Source organism: Chenopodium album, chromosome 25 (genome assembly GCF_948465745.1).
Source record: "Chenopodium album chromosome 25, dcCheAlbu1.1, whole genome shotgun sequence".
Classification (NCBI taxonomy): domain Eukaryota; kingdom Viridiplantae; phylum Streptophyta; class Magnoliopsida; order Caryophyllales; family Amaranthaceae; genus Chenopodium; species Chenopodium album.
The window spans coordinates 14,765,876-14,787,655 of record NC_137858.1 but is presented as its reverse complement, the minus strand read 5'-3'; the positions used below and the strand labels follow the sequence as shown (position 1 = coordinate 14,787,655).

General features: G+C 33.8%; 2 protein-coding genes across 2 annotated transcripts; both read right to left on the bottom strand.

The window, feature by feature from the left end:
- Window positions 1-763: 763 nt before the first annotated feature.
- LOC145613394 (ras-related protein Rab7-like) lies at window positions 764-5,232 on the bottom strand. The gene is made up of 7 exons (XM_081668491.1): window positions 5,036-5,232; window positions 4,881-4,907; window positions 4,576-4,675; window positions 4,318-4,464; window positions 2,698-2,778; window positions 2,487-2,629; window positions 764-1,228 (listed from the first exon to the last, which is right to left on the bottom strand). The coding sequence occupies exons 1-7, from the start codon at window positions 5,086-5,088 to the stop codon at window positions 1,165-1,167; spliced, it is 615 nt and encodes a 204-aa protein (XP_081524617.1). The 5' UTR covers window positions 5,089-5,232; the 3' UTR covers window positions 764-1,164.
- Window positions 5,233-8,417: 3,185 nt separating this feature from the next.
- On the bottom strand, window positions 8,418-19,432 carry LOC145613292 (protein VACUOLELESS1-like). The gene is made up of 15 exons (XM_081668371.1): window positions 18,538-19,432; window positions 15,735-16,025; window positions 15,034-15,173; window positions 13,994-14,099; window positions 13,806-13,898; window positions 13,051-13,140; window positions 12,860-12,973; window positions 12,642-12,749; window positions 12,427-12,500; window positions 12,215-12,269; window positions 10,869-11,050; window positions 10,144-10,273; window positions 9,913-10,015; window positions 9,025-9,122; window positions 8,418-8,881 (listed from the first exon to the last, which is right to left on the bottom strand). Exons 1-15 carry the CDS (start codon window positions 19,327-19,329, stop codon window positions 8,726-8,728), a joined length of 2,532 nt encoding a protein of 843 aa, XP_081524497.1. The 5' UTR covers window positions 19,330-19,432; the 3' UTR covers window positions 8,418-8,725.
- Between the last annotated feature and the right edge of the window lie 2,348 nt (window positions 19,433-21,780).

Sequence of the window (21,780 nt, the reverse complement as noted above, 5' to 3'; positions counted from 1 at the left end):
ATGATATAATACACTTTAAAATGGGATAAGTGGTTGTTAGGAGTGTAATTAGTGGGCCATGTGCTTTAAATAAGGGAAATAGTATAGTTTTTCCCTAAAGTAAATTTCCTTTTATAGTGTGTTGCAAGTATTGTGACATTTCTTTTTTAGGGAAGTGTTGCAAGTAAAAGAAAACGGAGGAAGTATATTATTTGTAACGATTAGACATTTTTTACTCACACTTTATATCAAAATCGTTACAAATAGTGTGAAACAAAGGTAGTATGTACAATTGATGAGTAAATTATATTCGTATTTTTTTAGAGCAAAAATTATACTCGGATTGAGTAGTGCAGTATTTGCCATGCTATGAATTTACTTTTGCTACGTATTAAATTTGTTTCAAAAAAAAAAATTTGGAGTAACAAAAACAATCCATATCTAATCCAAAACATAAGGCTCGTTTGATATCACTATAATACGGAGTATTAAGTTTTTTTAGTTTTTCGTTTTCTGAAGTCATACTACGAGTATATAAAGAACCAATTTTTGGTTAAAATTGGAAACAAAAAACAATGCCGAACAAGCCTTAAAATATCGATGACATATCCTAAAGTCTAAACCAATGATTAGATCAACTTGATTATGCTACCCCTAAGGGTTTCATTTATCATTCCCCAAAAGAAAAAAAATATTTCACAGCTTATTTTTCTTGCAGCAGATTCAAAACAAAGAACTAAAGATTAAATGGATTAAATGTACCACTTATTTCATCTTCCGTAGGTTTAGCAAGCTAACAAAAATGCTTCGCTTGAATTTAATAAGAGCAATATGTAAATATATTCATATCTGTAGACTGTAGCTCAGCGCCCCTGTAACTTTAGTTACTTGACAATAAAGCATGGGGATGAGGCAATGTAGATAATCACAAGTAGTTGAATCACGTTCCTCCAAAACCGCAACTACCAATGGCTCAGGGTCTAAAAACAATTGCACGAAAAACTGCAACTGCCCCCAGAATAAGATAACCTAAACCAAAATGCCAACAGAAGGAAATTCTTTTACTTTTACAGGTGAATCACAACATAGTGTACAAGACCCCAACAAAAAAGGGTTGTGGTTTGTCATAAAGAATGATGAATTTTACAACCATAGCCTCTCAAAGTCTCATTACAGCCCACTAGCTCAGCATGCACATCCACCTCTTTGCTCAGTTTCAGGAACTGCTTCAGGAATGCCTTGGAAATATCTGCACACAGGATGGACACGAGGATCAGACATGTTGATGTATCATTAAAAGGGGCAGGAGAAGTTTTTTATACTGTGTGACATGATATAGTTTTTACAGATTCAAGGAAAATAAGCTCATAGCTGATTATGCATCTTAAACACTACACACAACCCTACAATTTTTTTTTTAACCCCTTTTCCCAGTATTTCTAAATGTTGGTAAATCTTCATGTTTCACCTCTAAAGGTCAACATCTAATTTTTAGGCTTTCAACAACTTGTTCGGTATTCTTGGATTCTCAATAAGCTTATCAGATGGCAGAGTACTGATCAAAATTCAATCTTCACACAGCTACACCAGCAGCTAAAACTCAATGGTAAAGCTAATGACATTTGTTGTCCAGGTTCCTGTCCAGAAAGCCTAATTGTTCATGAAAGCTAGAGAAAAACTCCACCCACACCCCCCACCCCCTCCCCTCTTTCTTTAGACAACAGATACCTGACATGGGTTATTGTGCAGATACTCAGCCAAATCCTACACGCTCTTACAATCATTATTTTTGCCTATTTTCAAAATTGACCATCTATGTTCCCAATGTGAATATATCATCATTATACTTGTATTAATATTAATAATTTTCTACTAAATTACTCAACAAATGAAAATGGTCATTATTTGGCAACAGATATATCAAATAGAAGCAAAAGAGCAACAGCACAGCATACAAGATGCGATAAATTTATATTTATAAAAAAATTAGGATTAGAAAAGAAAGGCTTTTGCATATCCATGAACTCATAATGAATAATCCTACACTAAGAGATCCAACATTTCATATTTTCTTTTACAAATCGTTATTCCATACTGTAGTGCACAATCAATTAAGTAATAATTACTAAGCAGTTAGAAAAAAGAATAAAATTTTGGATTTATAAAATTGTTTCTTCCAGGAGTACAGGACCATGTTTTCTCATCTCAACCATACTAGTATAGTCTTCCTTCAGAATTTGGAATTCCTAAAAGGGTATCATTAAGGGTAATATAACAAAGTTCAAATTTTCAACAGGTTAAAAAAGTGGCTTGTCGTTTTGGGATGAATACAGATAGATATGGGGCCAACAGTTTTGGGATGGAGTAAACAAAATCGGAGATTCTAACAACAGTGATAGTAAAGATAAGTATGGGCCTTCTCCTAAGCATACATTACTATATTCAAAGAGAACTACAATGTCAGATGCAGGTGCCATGAGCAAATAACCAGTTTTAAGATAGCTTACATGTCCTGCTCACGCTCATTGGCTAATGCAGCTTTGGCAATACATAGGAAAGCAGCATCAACATTAATATCCTCTTTGGCTGAAGTCTCATAATAAGGTATTCCCTTTGAAGCACACCAATCCTTAGCTTTTTTCTCAGAGACCTGCAATACACTGTTAGAACCGCAAAAAGAGCTTTATGTTTACTCTTACAATTTATGACAAAGCTTACCACTCTACTGTTTCCACCATCTATGTCGATCTTGTTTCCCAGTAAAATGAATGGGAATGCCTTTGGATCTGGAGGATTAGCCTGAAAAAGATAGCCATTGATATAAGAAAACATTGTTCAATCATTCAGCAACTTAAGCTAAGGAAACATGCACAAAAAAACTGTATATACAGAGGCTTAATCAGAAGAAACAAAAAGAAGCCATTAACTACAGGAAAAATAGAAGGCGGAATGATAGATGCCTAAAGTGACAGACTCATGCTGTGCAACCATCTTTAAATCTTGTAGGGGGTTCTGACCTGCTGGGTTGCCGGGAGGCTAATTTAATATGATCAAGAGTTCAAGACATCCAACCTATTTCTATGAATTCTTTTAAGTTAGAAGAAATATAACAAGAATAATATTAAGGAAACAAGTATAATTCTCATAATCGATGCAATATTTCTCACTTTCCAGAATACAAAGATGAGACTATAACATACAAAAGGCAAATAATTGCTAATTGGTTGTGTTGAAAATTTAGCATGGGGCTAAAGCTTTAGGACCTTTTGACCACATTACTGTTCCTATAAATAATTCCATACTGCATAATGACAATACTCATAAAGGCATAGAATTTATCATTAATTTGGATTGACATGCCAACTGCTGTAGGTGCATTAATGTGAAGATGGCGTTTTCTCCATTAATTAAAGCATAGCATAGCCATGTCTAATCCACGTATCATACCATTAAGTAGTTACTCCCACACAAATCCCTCATCACTCCCTCCCCCGGCACATAAAGAAAAATCAGGGCATGAAAATCCAAGAATTTTTCGGACTCTTGGTTGGAAATTAGAAAAATATTCTTAGCTTCACAGATAATTGACAGTAGACATTAATTTTTTTTTTTTTAAAGATAAATAAGAAGGCTGATATAATTTACAAAAATTTAAAAACAACACTCTACTCTTTCAGACTGTGATGCTTAGCTCCAACACCAATTCAGATATTTATACTCCCTCTGTTCCATTTAAGTTTAGTTACAGTTGCAATTCGCACGCATATCAAAAAAAGGAGCACAGAGGGTATAGGAGTGGGTGCATGTGGGTCAAAGTGAGAAAAAAGAAGCATAAAGTATTTATAGTTTAGTTAATTATATGCATGTGGGTATTTTTGTGTGGGGTAGGGAAATTCATCACCTAAAATGGAAGAGAGAATAACTGTAACCAGCTCACAGAAAAACGAAAACGGAAAGTGTCAAAACGCAAAGTAATAAAGAATGCTCATTCTATGACCTTTGGATGTCCCTCAACCATCGATCTTAACACATTGAGTCAAATTGTTGTCCCGAGCCATTATATTCACAATGAAATTTCAGTTTGATTTAATAACTAGATAAACTCCTTTTATAAGAACAGTCACATAAAAAGCAAAAGGTCTGAAGCAGGACAAAGAGAATCACAGTCTAGCATTACAACTATGATAATAAGCATGTCATGTAATTATAGCATCCAGCAAAGAATAATTCCTAATTCCACAACAGTTAAATCACATGTTAAATTTGTGCAAGAAAAGGGACCATCAGTCCATCACTCATGTTTCAAAAGCAACATATTAACATATCAGCATCCCTAACCTGCTTGAGAAACTCGTCGTGCCAATTATCGAGGGTATCAAAAGATTTCATCACATTAACATCATAGACAATAACACAGCAATCAGCTCCTCTATAAAATGCAACGCCGAGGCTCTGGAACCTTTCCTGCCCAGCTGTATCCCAAATCTGATAATACATCATACAAATCTCTTTAATTCAAGATTAATAGGAGTAATTATACCAACAACAAAAAGTTCCAAACACAAGAAAAAACCATCAAATAAGAAGAAAACCCACTTGTAGTGTAACAAGTCTGTCATCAATTTGAAGCTCTTTAGTCACAAAATCCGCCCCAATAGTTGCCTTGTATTGTTGACTAAATTTCTTATGTACATATCTAATTAGCTGTTAAACGAACACAACTACCATTTTTCTCGCTTTCTTCAAATCACAAATAAAATAAATAAGCTCAATTGACCAAATCCTTCAATTTTTTGACAATAAATTGACCAATTATACATCATAAAATTCAATAATATTGGCAAAAAAAATCAAAATAAAAAAACATATTAAAAATCAAATAAAACAAAGAACAAGGATACTGATTCATCAACGAGGTCTTCCCAACCCTGCAATCAATTCAAAATCAATAACAACAAAACAAAACCCTAATTTTTATATTTTACCAAAATCACAAATAATTGAACCTGAAAATGCAGAAAATCAATAAAAACATAAAATTGAGAAGAAAAATTACCCACTATCACCAAGAACGATGACTTTGAGCAGGGTACGACGACGAGAAGACATTGTTGATACGAATTAGCAGAGAATTTGAAAGAATGTTGTGCAACAAAATTGGGGATTAATTTCAATTTTTTCGAAAATAATTGAAGTATTTTTAGAGAGAGAAAGGGGCGCCAATTTCGATCTGAGCTGTGTAGAAGATTAATTTTATTTATTTAATTTTAATAATGAAAATAAAAATGGGGAGAAAGCCGACAAATTAACCCCACCCACTTTAAACGACAGGTCAGCGTAGGTGCGTGAGGTCATGTGCTTTCTTTTTTGTAACTAGCTTTTGGACCCGTAGAACGCACGGGTTATGCTTAAGTTATAAATTTATTTGAAACTTTACAAATTATTTTGTCACAAAAAAAAAAAAAAAAAAAAAAAACCTTTACAAATTATTTGAATGAATTATTTTATCGTCTTTAATTTTGACATATTATAATATTTTATGAATTAGTGGTAATAGACTAATAGTTGTAGAAAAATGGCTTAAAATCGTAAAATCATATCTCTATCGCATGATATATTAATCAAAAATTTGTATAAAAAACTACTTTGTAAATACCAAACACTTATTATAATTTTACAATTTTTACATCAAATGTGAAGGCATGATATTCTTCTTTAGTCTTTACCAATATATGTCTCTTATATTGCGCTTAATATCTTCAAAATTAAAGCCCATGACACGCAAACAATGTCATCCCATGGAATTTCTATAGTATTCTTGTCACCTCAATATTTCCCTTTTCAATCATCATCCTCATTGTTGTAGAGATTTCACATAGAATTTTGAGAGATGTTTCTCTAATTTTTTAGTTTTTGAAACTTAATGAGTGTGAAAAAATCTTTATTGAAAATTTGTATTTATATAAGAAAAGGGGGAAGATAAGGGGTCATATTAAAGAAATGAATTATGAATGTGAATAAATTGAATTGATAGATGGAATAATGAGAAGAGGAGAAAGAAACTTAATTTGTTATTGAATTAAAATAAAGATTACAAAATATAAAAGTTATTGAGAAATAAAGGGGAAGATGAAGAGAGAATTTCTTTTAAAACATAAGGAGGGAGAATGAATAAAGAAAGGTGAGAAAGAAGGATGACATGTGTCAATTTTGGTTTGTGTTTTTAAATACTAAGTATAGATATCCGGATATCCCCTATGGCCCCCACGTCCCCTTTTCGCTTTTCCGATCGTCGACGTAATTAGAGGTGTTGATGAGTTGAGTTGGAATCGGGATTAGGAGATTTTTATTACTTTCTGATCGTCGACGTAACAGGGGTGTTAAGATGTTGAGTTGGAGTCAAGGATTAGGAGTTTTTTTAAAAAAAAAAAAATTAATTTGTTAATCGTTAACCTAATTAGGGGTGTAAACGAGTTGAGTTGGAATTAAGATTATGAGTTTGGAGCTCTAGAGTTGGTTAGGCTTGGCTTATAATGCTACTTGAAATTAAGCGTGAGTCAAGTGTTGTTTGGCCTTGTTACTTTCGTTCTTGGATCAATGTTTCAAGGGGGTTGTCTGATTTATCGATTTACAATGAATAAAAGTTGACTTTTAATATAATACGAAGTATGTAAAGTACTCTTTTTGTGTTTTTTTTAAAATGCCAAATTTATATATATATATATATATATATATATATATATATATATATATATATATATATATAGGGGGAGGCTCTTGTGAGAATTTGTCTTATGTGAGAATTTTTCTTATGTGAGAACACTTTTTATGTTCTAAATTTTAAGTCTTATGTTCTAAATTTTAAATCTGATGTTCTAAACTTTTCTTTAGGTGTTCTAAATTAAATCAAATGTTCTAATTCAGTACTCACATGTTATAAACCATAAATTAGTTAAGTTTGATATCATAAATTTTAAAAAACTTGTTCCGAAATTTTAACTTATATGTTCTAAATTTTAAAACGTGTGTTCTAAGATTTTTAATTATATGTTCCAAATTTTAAAGCGTATGTTCTATTTCTTTTACTATTATATTCTAAATATTTTACTCACACGTTCTATACTCTATATTAATTTGTTCTAAATTTTTATTTACATGTTCATAATCTTAAATCAGATTCTCATGTTTAAAATTTCATAAAGCAAATTTAATAAATATATAATCACTTGTTCTAATTCTTAAATCAGATGTTCTAAACATATATTACTCACACTGATGTTCTAAATTATTACTCATATGTTCTAAATTTTAATTTGAGTCACATGTTCTAATTTTTACTCGTATGTTCTAAATTTGTACTCACATGTTCTAAATTCAAGATCATTTCTCATATAAGTACAAATTCTCACATATGGGCCTATTCTCACCGGATCCCTCCCCTATATATATATATATATATATATATATATATATATATATATATATATATATATATATATATATATATATTTAGAATGCCAAAATTTTCTCTCTTTGGGGGCACACGATTACAATAGAGTGTTATCATGCACCAAACTCCATAGATGGAGAAAAGGGAAGAAACAAGCTGTAAATTGCAAAGAAAAGGGAATCACATTATGCCTTACTCTAAGGCAACTGGAAGTTCTCAACCTCCAGAAGAAGAAATTTCGAGTAAATCCTAGAAGAATATTGTTTCATCAAGTTCTGGTGCGTCTAATTTATTCTTCCTCTGTTTCTTAATACTTGCAACACTAAAATTTTGATATTATGAAAGTATAAATCGAAACGAGTATAATAGGATCCCACATAACTATATTTTCCAAACTTGTAATTCACCAAAGCTAGTCAAAATATGATATGTAAATAATGTAAAACTAAAATAAAATGAAGAAAATATATAATTTTATCCTCCATCGCAATGTCATATTTATGCTTATTGGAATTTTTTAGAGCGATTTTTGTTACTAATGTGTGTTTTCTACGAGGCATTAGAGATGGATCGCGTTATATGACCAAGTATTAGAATCCATTAATGAACAAGAGTAGATTTCAGGTTTGGTGATCAACGGTTCAATTCTAGAGCCAAAGGTTTATCACTTGAGACTCTCGAGAAGAAAGCCGCGAGTCCACTGTCATTCACGGCCAAAGTTGCGCAAGATGTGGGCTTGAGAATTGAAGCCCAATCGAAGAAGCCCTAGACCAATGAAGTCAAGGCCTCAAGGAAGCTCCAGAAATTTAGCCACCTGATCGAGCAAGTGGTCAGAGTGAACAGCGACTTAATTAAGCAGACCCGATTGCACGGAGCTTAGCCTGATCGATGCATGTTTTCTCAAATGCCCAGATTTGAGACACTTTGTATTTTTTTTTTTTTAGGAGGTATAAAACCTACTGCAAGCTTGACCCCAAAAGGCACTAAATTGGTTCAAATAAAGCTATAAATTGTTAAGAAACAGAATGTTGGTTTTAATGTACATTCCTTCTGTCATATCTTACAAAATGATCACAAGTGTTTACATGATGGCAAAGGAAAAACCACACCAATGGCTGAATATTTTATTTAGGAAAACTTTACACTCTGAATAGATGTTACCCCCAAGCCCCCAACATCTTCTCTCTAGCAAATGCAGACGCGCAAACGCAAACACAAACACAGATCCCTCACCCCAAACAAAAGAAAAAGGGCATCTTCAAATTAATAAAAAAAAAAAAAAAGGAAGCAAGACCCTTATGAAACACCCAACCTCTCACGGATAGTGTCAAAAATTGATGTAGCTGCAGTATTTTGTGAGAAACTCAACCTCAACCGACCAAGCAGCTCACTATCTTTCGACTGAGAAGCAGCATCTGCAGCTTCTTTTGCCATTCCAATCTGAGCATAAGCCTGATGAACATAGAAAAAGAATCAGAAGATACTTTAAAAGTTGACACTGGTTTCAGATCACTTCACAAAAATGAGCATTTGCTGAATGTCCAAGCTTTCAACAAAATAGTATGGAAGAATAGCAAAAACACAATTCAGTTTACCTCAGCTCTTTCTCGAAGATCAATAAGTTTTGGAATATATTTCAAAGCTTCACCTTTTTCATCTGCATCAATGCAGGCCTCAACAAAGGGTTTATAACCTGAAAGGTGCAAGCACAACGCAAAGCTAAGTTTAACATAAAGAGAAATTAGGCGATTGGTTAAATTTACAGCTTGAATGGTGCAAGTAAACCTCAGATCTCAATCTTCTCATCCCTTAAATAATAAAATGATTATTTACTGACAACTTAAGAAACAAGTTCAGGAAGAACAAAATTCTAAAGAAAAACCAAATAAGTTTGGCACAAATGCACAAGAAAGAGCATGCCCAAAAAAAAAAAAAAAAAAAAAAAAAAAAAAAAAAAAAAAAAAAGGTGAAAAAGAAAAAAGATGTTTTGTGAATGCAGCTAGCCAGCAGGATTGAATGAAAGCTTTAGCCACAAACCAAGAAAAAGGTAGCAAATACCTCACAAAAATTTACCAGAGAACACCTACACATACTCTAAAAAAACACGGCCTGCGTTTCAACCTATAACCAGCTCCCATTTCAAAAAGAAAACACATTTTAATTAAACTGAACACTCATTGAGGCAGCAAAAGACCATCACAAAAATCGTTGCAACTGAGCTCATTAATGAGCTGATTATTGGCATAGTTATAAATTATTCCATATATCAAGTATACATTTACATTTTTAACAACCTTCCCCAAGGATTTTCTTCAGAATCAAGTGAGCATATAGATAAAATGGATCATGTAGCATTCTAATAGGAAGAAAGTAAAAAAGAACCATTGACAACTATTATTCTCCAGGAGTCCAGGGTTTTAAACAGGTTAATCAACGGAACATTAGCACATATTAAAACATATAGTGAAAGCTAAAATGCCTACCAATTGGTGGTTTCTTCTCCTTTGAGAACTTCTCCAAGGCATCCCAATCTCTTATTGTAGCTAACGCAAAAACTTTGAGCCAATACCATTTTTTGTCAGAAACCTACCAAGTAGCCATGACAAGTAAACAAATATATTAAAGATATAAGCCAACAAAATATAGGGAAAAAGATTGAGCACATATCTATTCCTGTTAACATAAAGGGTGAAACAGATGATACGACTACACACCTTGAATTCAGTTTTCACCTTCATAGCAGCTCGATGATTTCCAAGCACAATGCATGTCCGAATGGTGTCACTGATACTTGAATCTACAAATATTGCTTGCTTTGTGGATACCTCAAGCTCATGTTGTATTCTATTGCAATTGCAAAAAATTTATAAATGCAAGGACAAAACATCTAATATAATAATCAATCACCATGCATTCACCAAGAGTTATCATTCAGTTATAAATTAAGTTTTTTTTTTTTAAAAAAAAAAAACAAGGTAAGCGCTTAAAAAGATATCTCAATTTTTAGCTGTGTGGGTTTGTAGATGGCTTTCTTAAGATACAAAAAGAGAATATACAAAATAGCTGAGAACATAAAGAGCAGGAAACAGTTGCTTAGGCAGTGGATTTAGCACACTCTGTTAATATACTCCCACTTGTAGAAGTACAGTTTTCATTAGCTGTCTCACAGAGGGAAGCTAGAAAAGTTACAGGGTGAAACTGATTAACTATATATTCCATTTGGCTAGTTAATCCCTCATTTCCACATATTAGAGACGGCTGCCAGAAAAGATATAAGTAAAATGCTTGCTTTCATCACCAAGAGTAGGAACACGTCTTAACACTCCCTCTTCTTGTTTTCACATGCTAAAAATCTAATAGCCCTTTCAACAGGCATCAACTGAAGAAGAAGTAATGATAAATGGGAAAAAATAAGGCCAAATCAAAAACTGATGTATACCTCAATAATTTTGCATGTTCTTCAGCAGCTTTTGATTCAAAAGTATGTTCCTTTGTTTCAGCAAAAAGATCACGGGCCTTCTCAATAAGTTTAATGCGTGGTCCATGAAGTGGAGAGCCCTTGCTCGCCATAGGATTCTTGCTTACTTCCCAAGATTCCTTCCATAAAAGAAATGCAACTTCCTGCAAAAACAGACACATTCTAGAGCTTTATAACTTAAATTATGGATGATACAAATGTCCTATGGATTCCCATACATAATATCAGAGTTTTGTGAGCCTAAAGTACAGTATAGTACAGTTGGGATGGACTGCACTGCATTGTAAATGAGTACTAACATCCCAATTTTCAATATTGTGCACATAAGCATCACCACCAGTATCCGCCATATACACTTAAAATGTTTGGAGTACACCATAGAAAATATTATCCCAGTGCTACAAGAGCATTAAGGTAAAGTGAAAGTTTTAAGTGATACACATAAAATCATAAGTACTCAAAAAGAAACAGAAGACTAATCTAGACATGCGTGTAAAGTGAAAAGGGTCATCACATCTTTCCCCACTCAATGTAAAATTGTAAATAGGTAATCTATTTCCAGTTTTTTTAAGAAAGTCAGACTGGCAAACACTGTAAATTTGGTCAACCAAACAGCCCATAGTGTTCTAAGCACTCAAACCTACAAAGCATATAAAGTTATGAGTTGTTTAAATTATATATTAAAATATTAGTCCAAAGAAACAGAGAAAAGGAGGTATTCAACTTCTCAAGCATGGATAAGCAGTAAGTTCTCATAAATACCGCATTCAAAGTCTTTTCAATGACCACTTGATATTATTAACCTGCAAATGTGATGAATTGACATTTCCATTATTTTTTTTTCCTTTTTTTTTTTTTTGGTGGGGTGTGGTGGTTGTGGCAAGTAAGACCATAATGAGAGAGATCCAGAATCTATTAGTGAAATAAAAAAAAAAATAATATACTACTATCACCACACTGCCTTTAAAGAAACTCCTGCCTTGAACGAAGTATAAGAATATCGAAGATGCAGCCTTACTAATGCAAAAACAGAAGTTTCCAATTGGCTTTAATTAAATATACAGCAGCTATCTGCTATTTCCCATAAACAAGCCATGCTAATTTAGACCATAGCAATCTAACAGTAAAAAAACATTGAATCTTTTACTCTGTTGGGAATGAACATTACTATATAATACAACAAATTGTTCAAGTAATATATGCAGGGCTTAATCATAATCCAAATTTCATCATGAATCTCGTCTACTCTATTAACCAACAGCAAACATTAAACCAAAAACATCAACATGTTCACATACAAAACGTACCTGCAGCTGTCCAGCTGATAGAAAAAAATCCTTCAAGAACTCATGATTATAACACCTGCAAAGCATAGAGAAGCAAATTTTAATAAAAATATACACAATTCTGGGCAAGAAATTTCTTGACAGAAAGGCAGAGAGACAAAAGTCATATATTAAATAGTTGCAGAAAAAAGTCTTGTACTAATAGTTGCGGAAAAATCAAAAGAGTGCAGTACCTTGAGTACACTATAAATAAATCCCTTGCCAGTGGTTTAGCTTGTATGGTTCCAAAGAACTCCAATGCTGGCCTCTGTAACCAAGATGAGCAAAACCAACCATGAAATTCACACAAAATATGCCACCACACAACTGAAGCCTCATCGGAAAAGGCACTAGAATAAACTTGATAGTTCATACTGTATCACATACTTTAACAACATCTATAAGTTACCTTGTGCCAAATGTGGAATAGAACAAAATAAACAAGATCAGTATCCCCACTTTCAGTAGATTTGGTCAAAGCTGAGTCTTCCTCTACTATGCTTAATAGCAGCGGAACCTAAACAGGAAAATATAAATTAAGATATTTTTATAACTACTGTTTTGGATAAGAAAAATATACAGAACATCAGAAACGCAAACCCATAATAACATTTGAAAAGCAAAAACCTGTTTAGATGAACAAGGCTCATGCTCAACAAGAGCAGCAGCCAACTTTCTGCGGCCACTTTTATCTGCATGCTCAGCTACTCTTGCATAGTCTATGCCTTTGCATATCTTCAACTGCAAGTTGTATAAGCACTGATTAGGAGTTGCTCAAGAGCTCAACATTAAAGATAGGAAGGTATGAAGAAACAAACCTTGTCAAGTAATAAACTGAGGAGAGCTGAATCAGGCATTGCAAATGAACTTGTTATCTTTGTACATGCCCAATGCATTATAACCAGCTCCTAATAGAATTGGAATCAGAACAAATCAGCAAGACCAACCTTCAAGTGCTTGATGAGGACAATCTAAGATTTAGCCTACAAAAGCTTTTATATACCCAATGGATATGATCTATAATTTTAGCCTGATTCACGCCAGTGACCAAAAGATTAGACATCAGAAAATCATCACTCAGAGTGTTTAATGTGATAGTGCCTCAAAGGACTATTTAATTTTGGCTATAAAGCCTACTTTTGCTCACATCTATTGTCAGATATAGGAAAAATAACACCCTAAATACTTATTTATATATTTATAAATAAATAAAAATAAAAAAATAAAAAATTAGATTTTTATTTTTTTTTTTTAAAAAAAATGTAGGGGCAGCAACATAGTCATACACAGCTGGAGGCCCATCAACAAACATCCAAATTTCACTGTTTTTAATCAGAAAAACTTAGGCCCAATTCACACTTCCCTTTCAATTTCGAAGCTAGAGATAATCATCAACCTCTAATAAAATTGTACAAAGTATTTTTTTTGTATGCTCTTACACCAAAAGGAGTTACATGCAATCATTTAAATTCCCAACAGGAAAGGCAATACTCACCACACAATAACCCATAATAGTTTAGTCATAATGCTTGCCATTCAATCCAAAAAAAACCTTAAAAATTGCATACGGCACCTGATTCAGGCTGAGGTACTCGGACAGTTTCAGAGCCAAAAGATGATGGTGCGCATTAATCAGGCGAGAAATCAAAACTGGTGCTGTTAGCTCCTGCAGTGGATAATTATATTCAACAAGACTTCAACACAACTATGCCTGACTTCATGAATAGTAACAAGTACAGGTATTACTAATAAAGACATTACCTTGTATTGTTGTATACTTAGAGGGATTCCAATCTCAGGGCTGCGCACAGCATTCAATACACGCAAGGTTTTACACATTTCTTGAAAACGATCACGAGGAACATCGCTGTCAAAGCCAACTGGATATCATTACCGAGAAACAATCAGAAAGATAAGAACATTGTCTCTAAGTGATAGCACACAACATGCTTTTGATTTTATACATACACAAAACAAATCTCTCTGCATTGTCAACCAGTAACATGAGATTATACCAGTCACCAAAATTTTTAACAGAATTAAACCACGGAACTGGATAAGAACAAGAGGATAGCTTGTCAGGGAAAATAGAAGGGATATTCCAATTACTTAGGCACAGTTACAACATGCAGGAATAAAGAGAAATGTAGACCTTATCTCCCAATAAGTCATAATCAGCCAAAGGAGATGAATGAGTTCCTCCAGAAAGACTGAAAATGAACTCCACAGAGAAGTGGCAATGAGTTAAAGCTGCCCAATCATCCTTGTATATAATCGTCTAATTTTTTAGGTCTTTAATCATGCTTATAGGGTTCTTTCCCCATCTCAAATCAAAAAGAGGTTGTGATATGTCCATCAAAGAGAGAACTAACTAAAGTCGAATCCAGAGACGACATTACTAGACGGGATCAAGAGAGAGAGAGAGAGAGAGAGGGAGAGAGAGAGGGAGAGAGGGAGAGAGGGAGAGAGAGAGAGAGAGAGAGAGAGAGAGAGAGAGAGAGAGAGAGAGAGAGGATTCCATAATCAAAAGAAGAAGAAAACTAATTGGGACATCTATTTAAGGGTAATGTGATTAACATAGTGGGACAGAGGGAGCATCTATAAGTGCAAGTAGATTCTAGACCCTACAGGTCTATAGTGAACATCAGAGGAAATCAAGAGAAACAAATCCTACACTGGATAAAGATTTTCTTTCACCAAAGCATCACAGATTAGAATTTGAGGACAAAAAAATCTATTCGCAAACCATTCAGAGTATTAGCTAAATAAAACTTTATGCACCCAGAGATTCATAAACTTACCAACAAAAAGCTTGCCCATAACTAGCAGCTCTCAGCAGCGTACGTTGACGTGAAACATCAAATTCATAACCTGCGGCATCAATGCATGCTTCGATTGCCTCTGGCAATGATGATTTTATCATTCTCAAATTTTCATCCGCCTGTCAAATGGTGAAAATTTTAGAAGGTGAAGGGGAAAATATGTAACTTGACAAACAAGACACCCGCATAATTACCACAATATCACTCCTCTTTGCTTCTCAATGGCAGGTATTCATAAGCTTTTAGATCCGAGTACTATAGCACAAGACTAATATATGATTATCGTAAATCATCGATAGTCAAATTCTAATTACAAATTTAAATTATTATAATTTTCATAGAAGTAAAATCTATTTGAATTGTGCTTTAAAATTGGATCCATATGGCACATGCCTATATAACCTATAAAATAGATTTGTTGTGAATATTAAAATGTCACTTAGGCATTAAATGAGCATTATATATTAAACTTTGATATGCAGAATCCATATATGACCTATATTTGAATAAAAAATACTTAAGAGTAAAATATGGAGTAGCAAAGTTAAGCCATATATATGTATGTAGACAAGCTAATCCGAGCAAAAGATTATACATCTAACAGAAATTTCCCATAGAGATGAAAATGAAACCAGCGTCACTAAAAGCAGTTCTGAAGGTATAAAAATCTAGTTAGATACCTTGGCACTACGCCTATCAAAATGATCCAAAGCATCATACAGCAAAGCTGCAGGGGTTGTGCTTCCTATTTTAAAGATAGACACCGTAGAATCAGGAACACGCTGAAGAAATTCCATATTCGTGTTGGAAAGAATCCTAACACCATCACATTCTGATATCAATATTATTGGTTCATCGTAATAGTAGTGTACTGGATCTCCATATGGGCCCACCATCACAAGAGCATCATCCCAATACAACAATACACTGTCCAGTCCACACCAAGCCAGCTGTTCTGGAGGAAGAGCTGACTGCATAGAAGGGTAAATAGAAAAAGACATCAATGTGGGACCACGAGCCAAATTTGGAAAGTCAAACTTAAGAGCGAGGGCCAAGGAGCATATATAAGTGCTTCCCATCTTCGCAAATTTAAAGAAAAAACAATGCAATTAACTTGATTATCAAGTGAATAGTACACATATTTAGGACACAATGTCCCAACAGAAATTAGAGGGAGGGGGAGTATTGTGCACATAACTACATAACTTAGCAATATGGTTTCAAACCATATATCCCAATCCAACCAGCAACTGCTTATCAGCAAGAAAAGCATGATCCATCCGGAAATAATATCAACTCCTTGTCTACCCTAAATCCAACATGTCTCACTTCAAAACAATATAGAACGTATAATATTTAACACCATCGAATTTCCCTCCACTAACATTGAATACATTCAACTAACTAGCAGCCTCATAACGCTGGAATAACCAATCTGTGCATTACTCTGTCACTTTTTAAGCCCTATGACATAACTTCATCTTTGATATTGTGTAAAACAAATATTGATTTCTGTTCCTCATTATGTCCATTACTACCTCTCCAATTTTTCTTTCACTGACACGCTTAGTAAGTTATCAATTTATCCCTCACGGTGATCCCCAACTATCTCCTTTCTCATCCAGTTTTCCAATAAACGAAGTACAAAATACAAAATGACATATATTTCCCACCTGCTCTTTCCATCAATAAAATTAATCCTCCACCATCTCCTTTCACATCAACTTCCAATAGTTCCAAAATAAAATAGCACAAGAAATGACTCACAAAACAACTATCCCAAAACTTTATGCAAAAGCAAAGTGTTGCACAAGTATCATTCACTTTTATCCTATATATTTCAAATTGTAACACATAATGCAAGGAAAGTCTAATCAAAGAGACTTAATACAAATCAGAAGTGCAAAAAGAAAAAAAAAAGTGTGTTCTGGTATCATATCTATTTCTCATATAATATCAAAATATTATGACAAGTATTAAAGCTCTATTTCTACATAAGCCATGCAATACATAATAGATGCAAGCATTTTCTGAAATCTCAAAACTTTTTATCTGCTTCACTATAAATTCAGAGTCAAGCATAAGTTACACATTCAGCCCAAAAATATTTCAAGCTCAACTTAAGCTGGTCAAAGTTGTTTTGAGTATTGCTATCAGCCAAGTTCAAGCTCTGCTATTCTCATTTTTACACCTTAGATAAGATCTTTACTAAAGGAGCTTATGCAAATTAGCAACTTTAATGATGGATAAGGCATGTACATGTTTCAGTAACACCTAGTATCTCTTCTGTGAAGTTAAACTGGAGAACTAAATCTTTATGAAGCTATGCTCCTTAAAAAGTTAAAACGGCAAAAACAAAACATTTAACACCTTAGATAAATCAATTAAGAGACTAAATAACAAGGTCCAAGACAGGATGCTCTTCATCAAACCAATGAGATAATATCTCTGAATCGACTCTACTCTATGAAATGGAACTGAAACCAAGAAAAAGGGGGATGTGGGGAGAATAAGTTGAATCATCATTTATGGAGCACTGTGTGCACAAGATAAAACGTCAATGTTCTAGGTTTTATCGGTTTCTTGTTTTGGACCTCTAGTTATAGTGATCTCAGCTTGAAGCTCTTTCCCACTTCCAACAAAAATTATATTCTAGTTCTCTGTGTGTGTGTATGTGTGTGTGTGTTTTTTTTTTTTTTTTTTTTTTTGGGGGGGGGGGGGGGGGGGGGGGGGGCTCCAGTCAAACTGAGGTGGATATATAGTTCATTTGGAGACAACACCATAGTAATGCAAAGTATGCACCCTAAAGCTAAAAAGTCTAATACTTCATGTCACTTCCGAGAATTATTTAGATAGTATACAAGATGTAAATCCAAAAAAATAACATGAAACAATCAACTAACAGCTTAAGACGATGTATATATCCTGTTAGCCAAGATTGTCTACACAAGTAAAGGTGGCTGCCCCTTACCAGTAACTACATTACCATCCATCAGCAATCATAAATCAAAAATTGGTTTGTAACAATGTATTCAGCTAGCCAACAAAGCTTACACTCTCAAAACATCCTTCACTATATTCTCAGCAACCTAAAAAATTACAACACACTATATTCTCATAGCCTAAGACCTCATTCCTAAAGCATCATTTCCACAAATCAACTATATGGTGGTTGCACAAAGATAAGGTTGTTATATTATAACACATGCAATTCAACTAATTAAGCAATTTCACCATATTTACTATAACTTCTAGAGAAGTGCAACTTCCAACACTTTTGTCAACCAAGCAAGTTCACCCATTTTTCTAGAACTTCCAAATAAGTCTTAACTTCCTACGTTTTTGCCAACCAAACAACTTACATAGAGTAATTCTTTGTCAAACAAAAGAACACTAAGTCATCAGAAACAATAAAGTCTGCAGATAGATAACACTTACAAAACCACACTGAAAGCTCGAATTTACGAAAACAATAAAACTAACCTCGCAACTATACTCGAAAATGATGCTAGCAAAGTCAGAGGTAATAACCAAGAGCCTTCCATCATGAGTAAAGGAAGCCAAATACTTCCCATCTCTCGAAACCACCATCTTCTGAAGCGGGCCAACCCCAACACCCAACTGCTGCACCCCATCTTCATCAACCAACAACACATGATCACCAACACCAAGCAACACCTCCACATTCCCAGACATGGTACATTTCGGCTCGATCACAGCCACACACAAAGGTGGATCCTCGAGCCCAGGATCAGCCATCTTAACCACACCCTTATCCGAATCGAAACTCGAAAAATCCGGCACACAAAAGAATTGAAACCCTTCATTCATACACACAACCCCATTCCCCCAAAACACACAATCCACCACACTCTGCTCAAAACACTCCTTCCCTAACGAAAAACTAGGTTCAATCAACTCAGCATGAATATTATACCGATAAACAGTACCATCTTGAACAATACAAATTAGGGTTTGATCTTCGGTCCACGACATACCAATCAATCGACCACCAGGGTTTCTCCAGACAGTTTCTGCAATCTGATTGCCGGCGGAATTGAAGAATCGGAGTTTCCGAAGAGCTGATTCGGCGTAAAGCTGGACAATCTTAGAATCGTCGCGAATAACGGCGATTGGACCGCCGAAAGGAGCGCAGGCAACCTTGTTACGATTGAGATCAATGTGTTTCCATTTCATGGAGTAGATTTCGGGTTTCCGGTAGAAGCGATTGTAGAGAAGCTGCCATTCTGCTGCAATGGAGACTGCTGCCGCCATTGATGAAGAGGAGAGAGAGAATTCGCCGGAAAAAAGGAAGTTTTTGGTGTCGTCGTGTTATTTATTCAGTTCCATTTACCACGGGTGAATGTAAAGAGATAAAATGAGAGAGAGAGATCAACGTGTTATGAACTACTTTACTCCGTAATTTGTATTCAGTTTGATGGTATGTTAATAGTAGGGGTGAGCAAACCGGGTACCCGGTCAAAATTTTAGGACCCGGATTTGGAATTGGTTGGAACCGGGTCCTAAAATTCGGAACCGGAATTGGAATTGGTTTAACCGGGTCCTAAATTTTAGGAATTGGAATTGGAACCACCGGGTACCGGTTCCGGTTCCGGGTACCCACTTATGTATGTAATTGTTAAATTTAATACAAATTATAAATCTTATTTTAGTTAGTATCCTTATTAGTGTTTAATACTTATATTTATATATGCATTAAGCTATTTGTATTCATGTTAGGTATTAATAATACTTTTTTTATTGTACAAATTAGATACATTTAACATAAATTTATTATTTAAAATTTACTTAGTTTAGGATACATTGGGTAACCGGATACCCAACCGGTTCCGGGTCCAAAAAGTTGAGAATTGGAATTGGAATTGGTTATAACCGGGTCCTTAATTTATTACCCGGAATTGGAACCACCGGGTCCAATCTCGGTTCCGGACCCGCCGGTTCCTAACCGGTTCCGGTTCCAATTCCGGGTACCCGGAATTTTTGCTCACCCCTAGTTAATAGTTCCTCTGTTCCTATATTATTACACTTTACACCTAAAGCTGTGCACTGGTTTAAAATCGGACAAGACCAGGATCGGAATGAACCTGAACCTGGAATCGACCGGTCCAGACTGGACCAGTTTTTTTTTTTTTTTTTTTTTTTTTTTTTGCATTTTAGCATCTTAACTAGGTTAAATCCCGTGCCATGCACGATAATTTCAATATTTATCAATAGTTTAATACAATTATTTTACTTTAAAAATTAATATCAAATTGCAAAATAGGATGAAAAATCTGTAATTACAATTTTTTTGAATCTTTAAAGAAAACAGAGGAAGAAATGCATGCACGACTAATAAAAATAACCATGGATTACATTACAAAGTTATAGATTATATTACATTATTGTATTATATGACTTTGTTCCCGTCATAAAATAAATAAATATAAATCTTTGTTGAATGTGTAAAAATAAATATACTTGCCAAATAGAAAAGAAATATTATTGTGAAATAAGTATTAAATTAAGTACTTCTCTAAGAAGCTTTGGGAAAAAAAAAATAACTTTTGGAGGGAAAGTTTTTAACCAGGTTATGACAAGTGTCATTTCTGGTTTCGCCTTTAATATAGGTATATATATTGATACTACGTTTGCGTGTTTGTTTTTGTTTTTTGTGCTTTCCTATTTTGCACCTGGAAAGTTATAAATTACTTGTGTACCTAAATTTATTTTAAATTTAAACATAAAATTAAAAAATTTCACCCAAAAAATTACAAAAATTCACTTTTCGATCCATTCTAGTCCTGACCGGAATATTCCGGTTTTTACCCAGACCGAAAACACGAAATCACCAATTTGGGAGGACCGAAGACAGACCCAAAATCCAACGATCCGGTCCAATCCAATTCAAGTCCGGATTCCGGCCTCAATCCTTTTTTGCACACCCCTAATTGCACCATACAAGTAAGGCACAAAAATTTTTGTAGTGGGAAAAGGGGGAGAGAAAGGTTAAAATACAAAAGTGTTCATGTGATATAAACATAAATTAAAGAATAAGGGTGAAAAAGTAGGGATATGTTGGGTATTTGCAGTATGAACAACAATATTTTTTGTCTAAAAATGAAATGGTGAAATATTTGTGAAACTTATTTAAAAGGCAAGTGGTGCAATATTAAAAGAATGGTGGAAGTATGTAATTTTTTGATGGATACAATTATAAATGTTTTTTAAGGATAAAATTCATATAACGTATAATAACTTTTGTACAATATTAGGGTAATTTTGAATGCTTTAAATTTTTATATGTTTTAGAAATTAAACTTAATACATTAAATGAAATTAAATACAACTAGGTTAGTTCCCGTGCTAGGTCATGCACAATAATTTTCAATAATCATTATTAAACTACCTTTTAATTAGTTTTTTATAAACAAAAAAAATAGAATTCTAAAAACACAGTTGACAAATTTGGATCAAAATGAATGTTACGAAAGATATGTTAAACATAAAATGATGTATAACTAATCAAATTTATGTTAAAATTTTTTTTTATAACTATATAAATATTTGTATTAAAGATATGTCATCTTTTTATTTCAAGCTATAGAAAAATTTGACATATATTTAATACAAATATTTCATAATAATACTTCACCTTCTATAAGCTAATTATATAGTCATCTCTATTAAAATATAATAGCGATACATAACCTCTCAATATTCTAG

Excerpts from the sequence above, each read along its gene's own strand:
- LOC145613292 (XM_081668371.1), bottom strand. The coding sequence starts at position 19,329 with ATGGCGGCAGCAGTCTCCATTGCAGCAGAATGGCAGCTTCTCTACAAT. Across the intron at positions 12,974-13,050 it reads TCAGTTTATTACTTGACAAG|TTGAAGATATGCAAAGGCAT; the intron begins GTTTGTTTCTTC and ends TACAACTTGCAG. Across the intron at positions 12,270-12,426 it reads TTATTTATAGTGTACTCAAG|GTGTTATAATCATGAGTTCT; the intron begins GTACTGCACTCT and ends TATGCTTTGCAG.
- LOC145613394 (XM_081668491.1), bottom strand. The coding sequence starts at position 5,088 with ATGTCTTCTCGTCGTCGTACCCTGCTCAAAGTCATCGTTCTTGGTGAT. Across the intron at positions 4,676-4,880 it reads AAGACCTCGTTGATGAATCA|ATATGTACATAAGAAATTTA; the intron begins GTATCCTTGTTC and ends ACAGCTAATTAG. Across the intron at positions 4,465-4,575 it reads ACAGACTTGTTACACTACAA|ATTTGGGATACAGCTGGGCA; the intron begins GTGGGTTTTCTT and ends ATGTATTATCAG.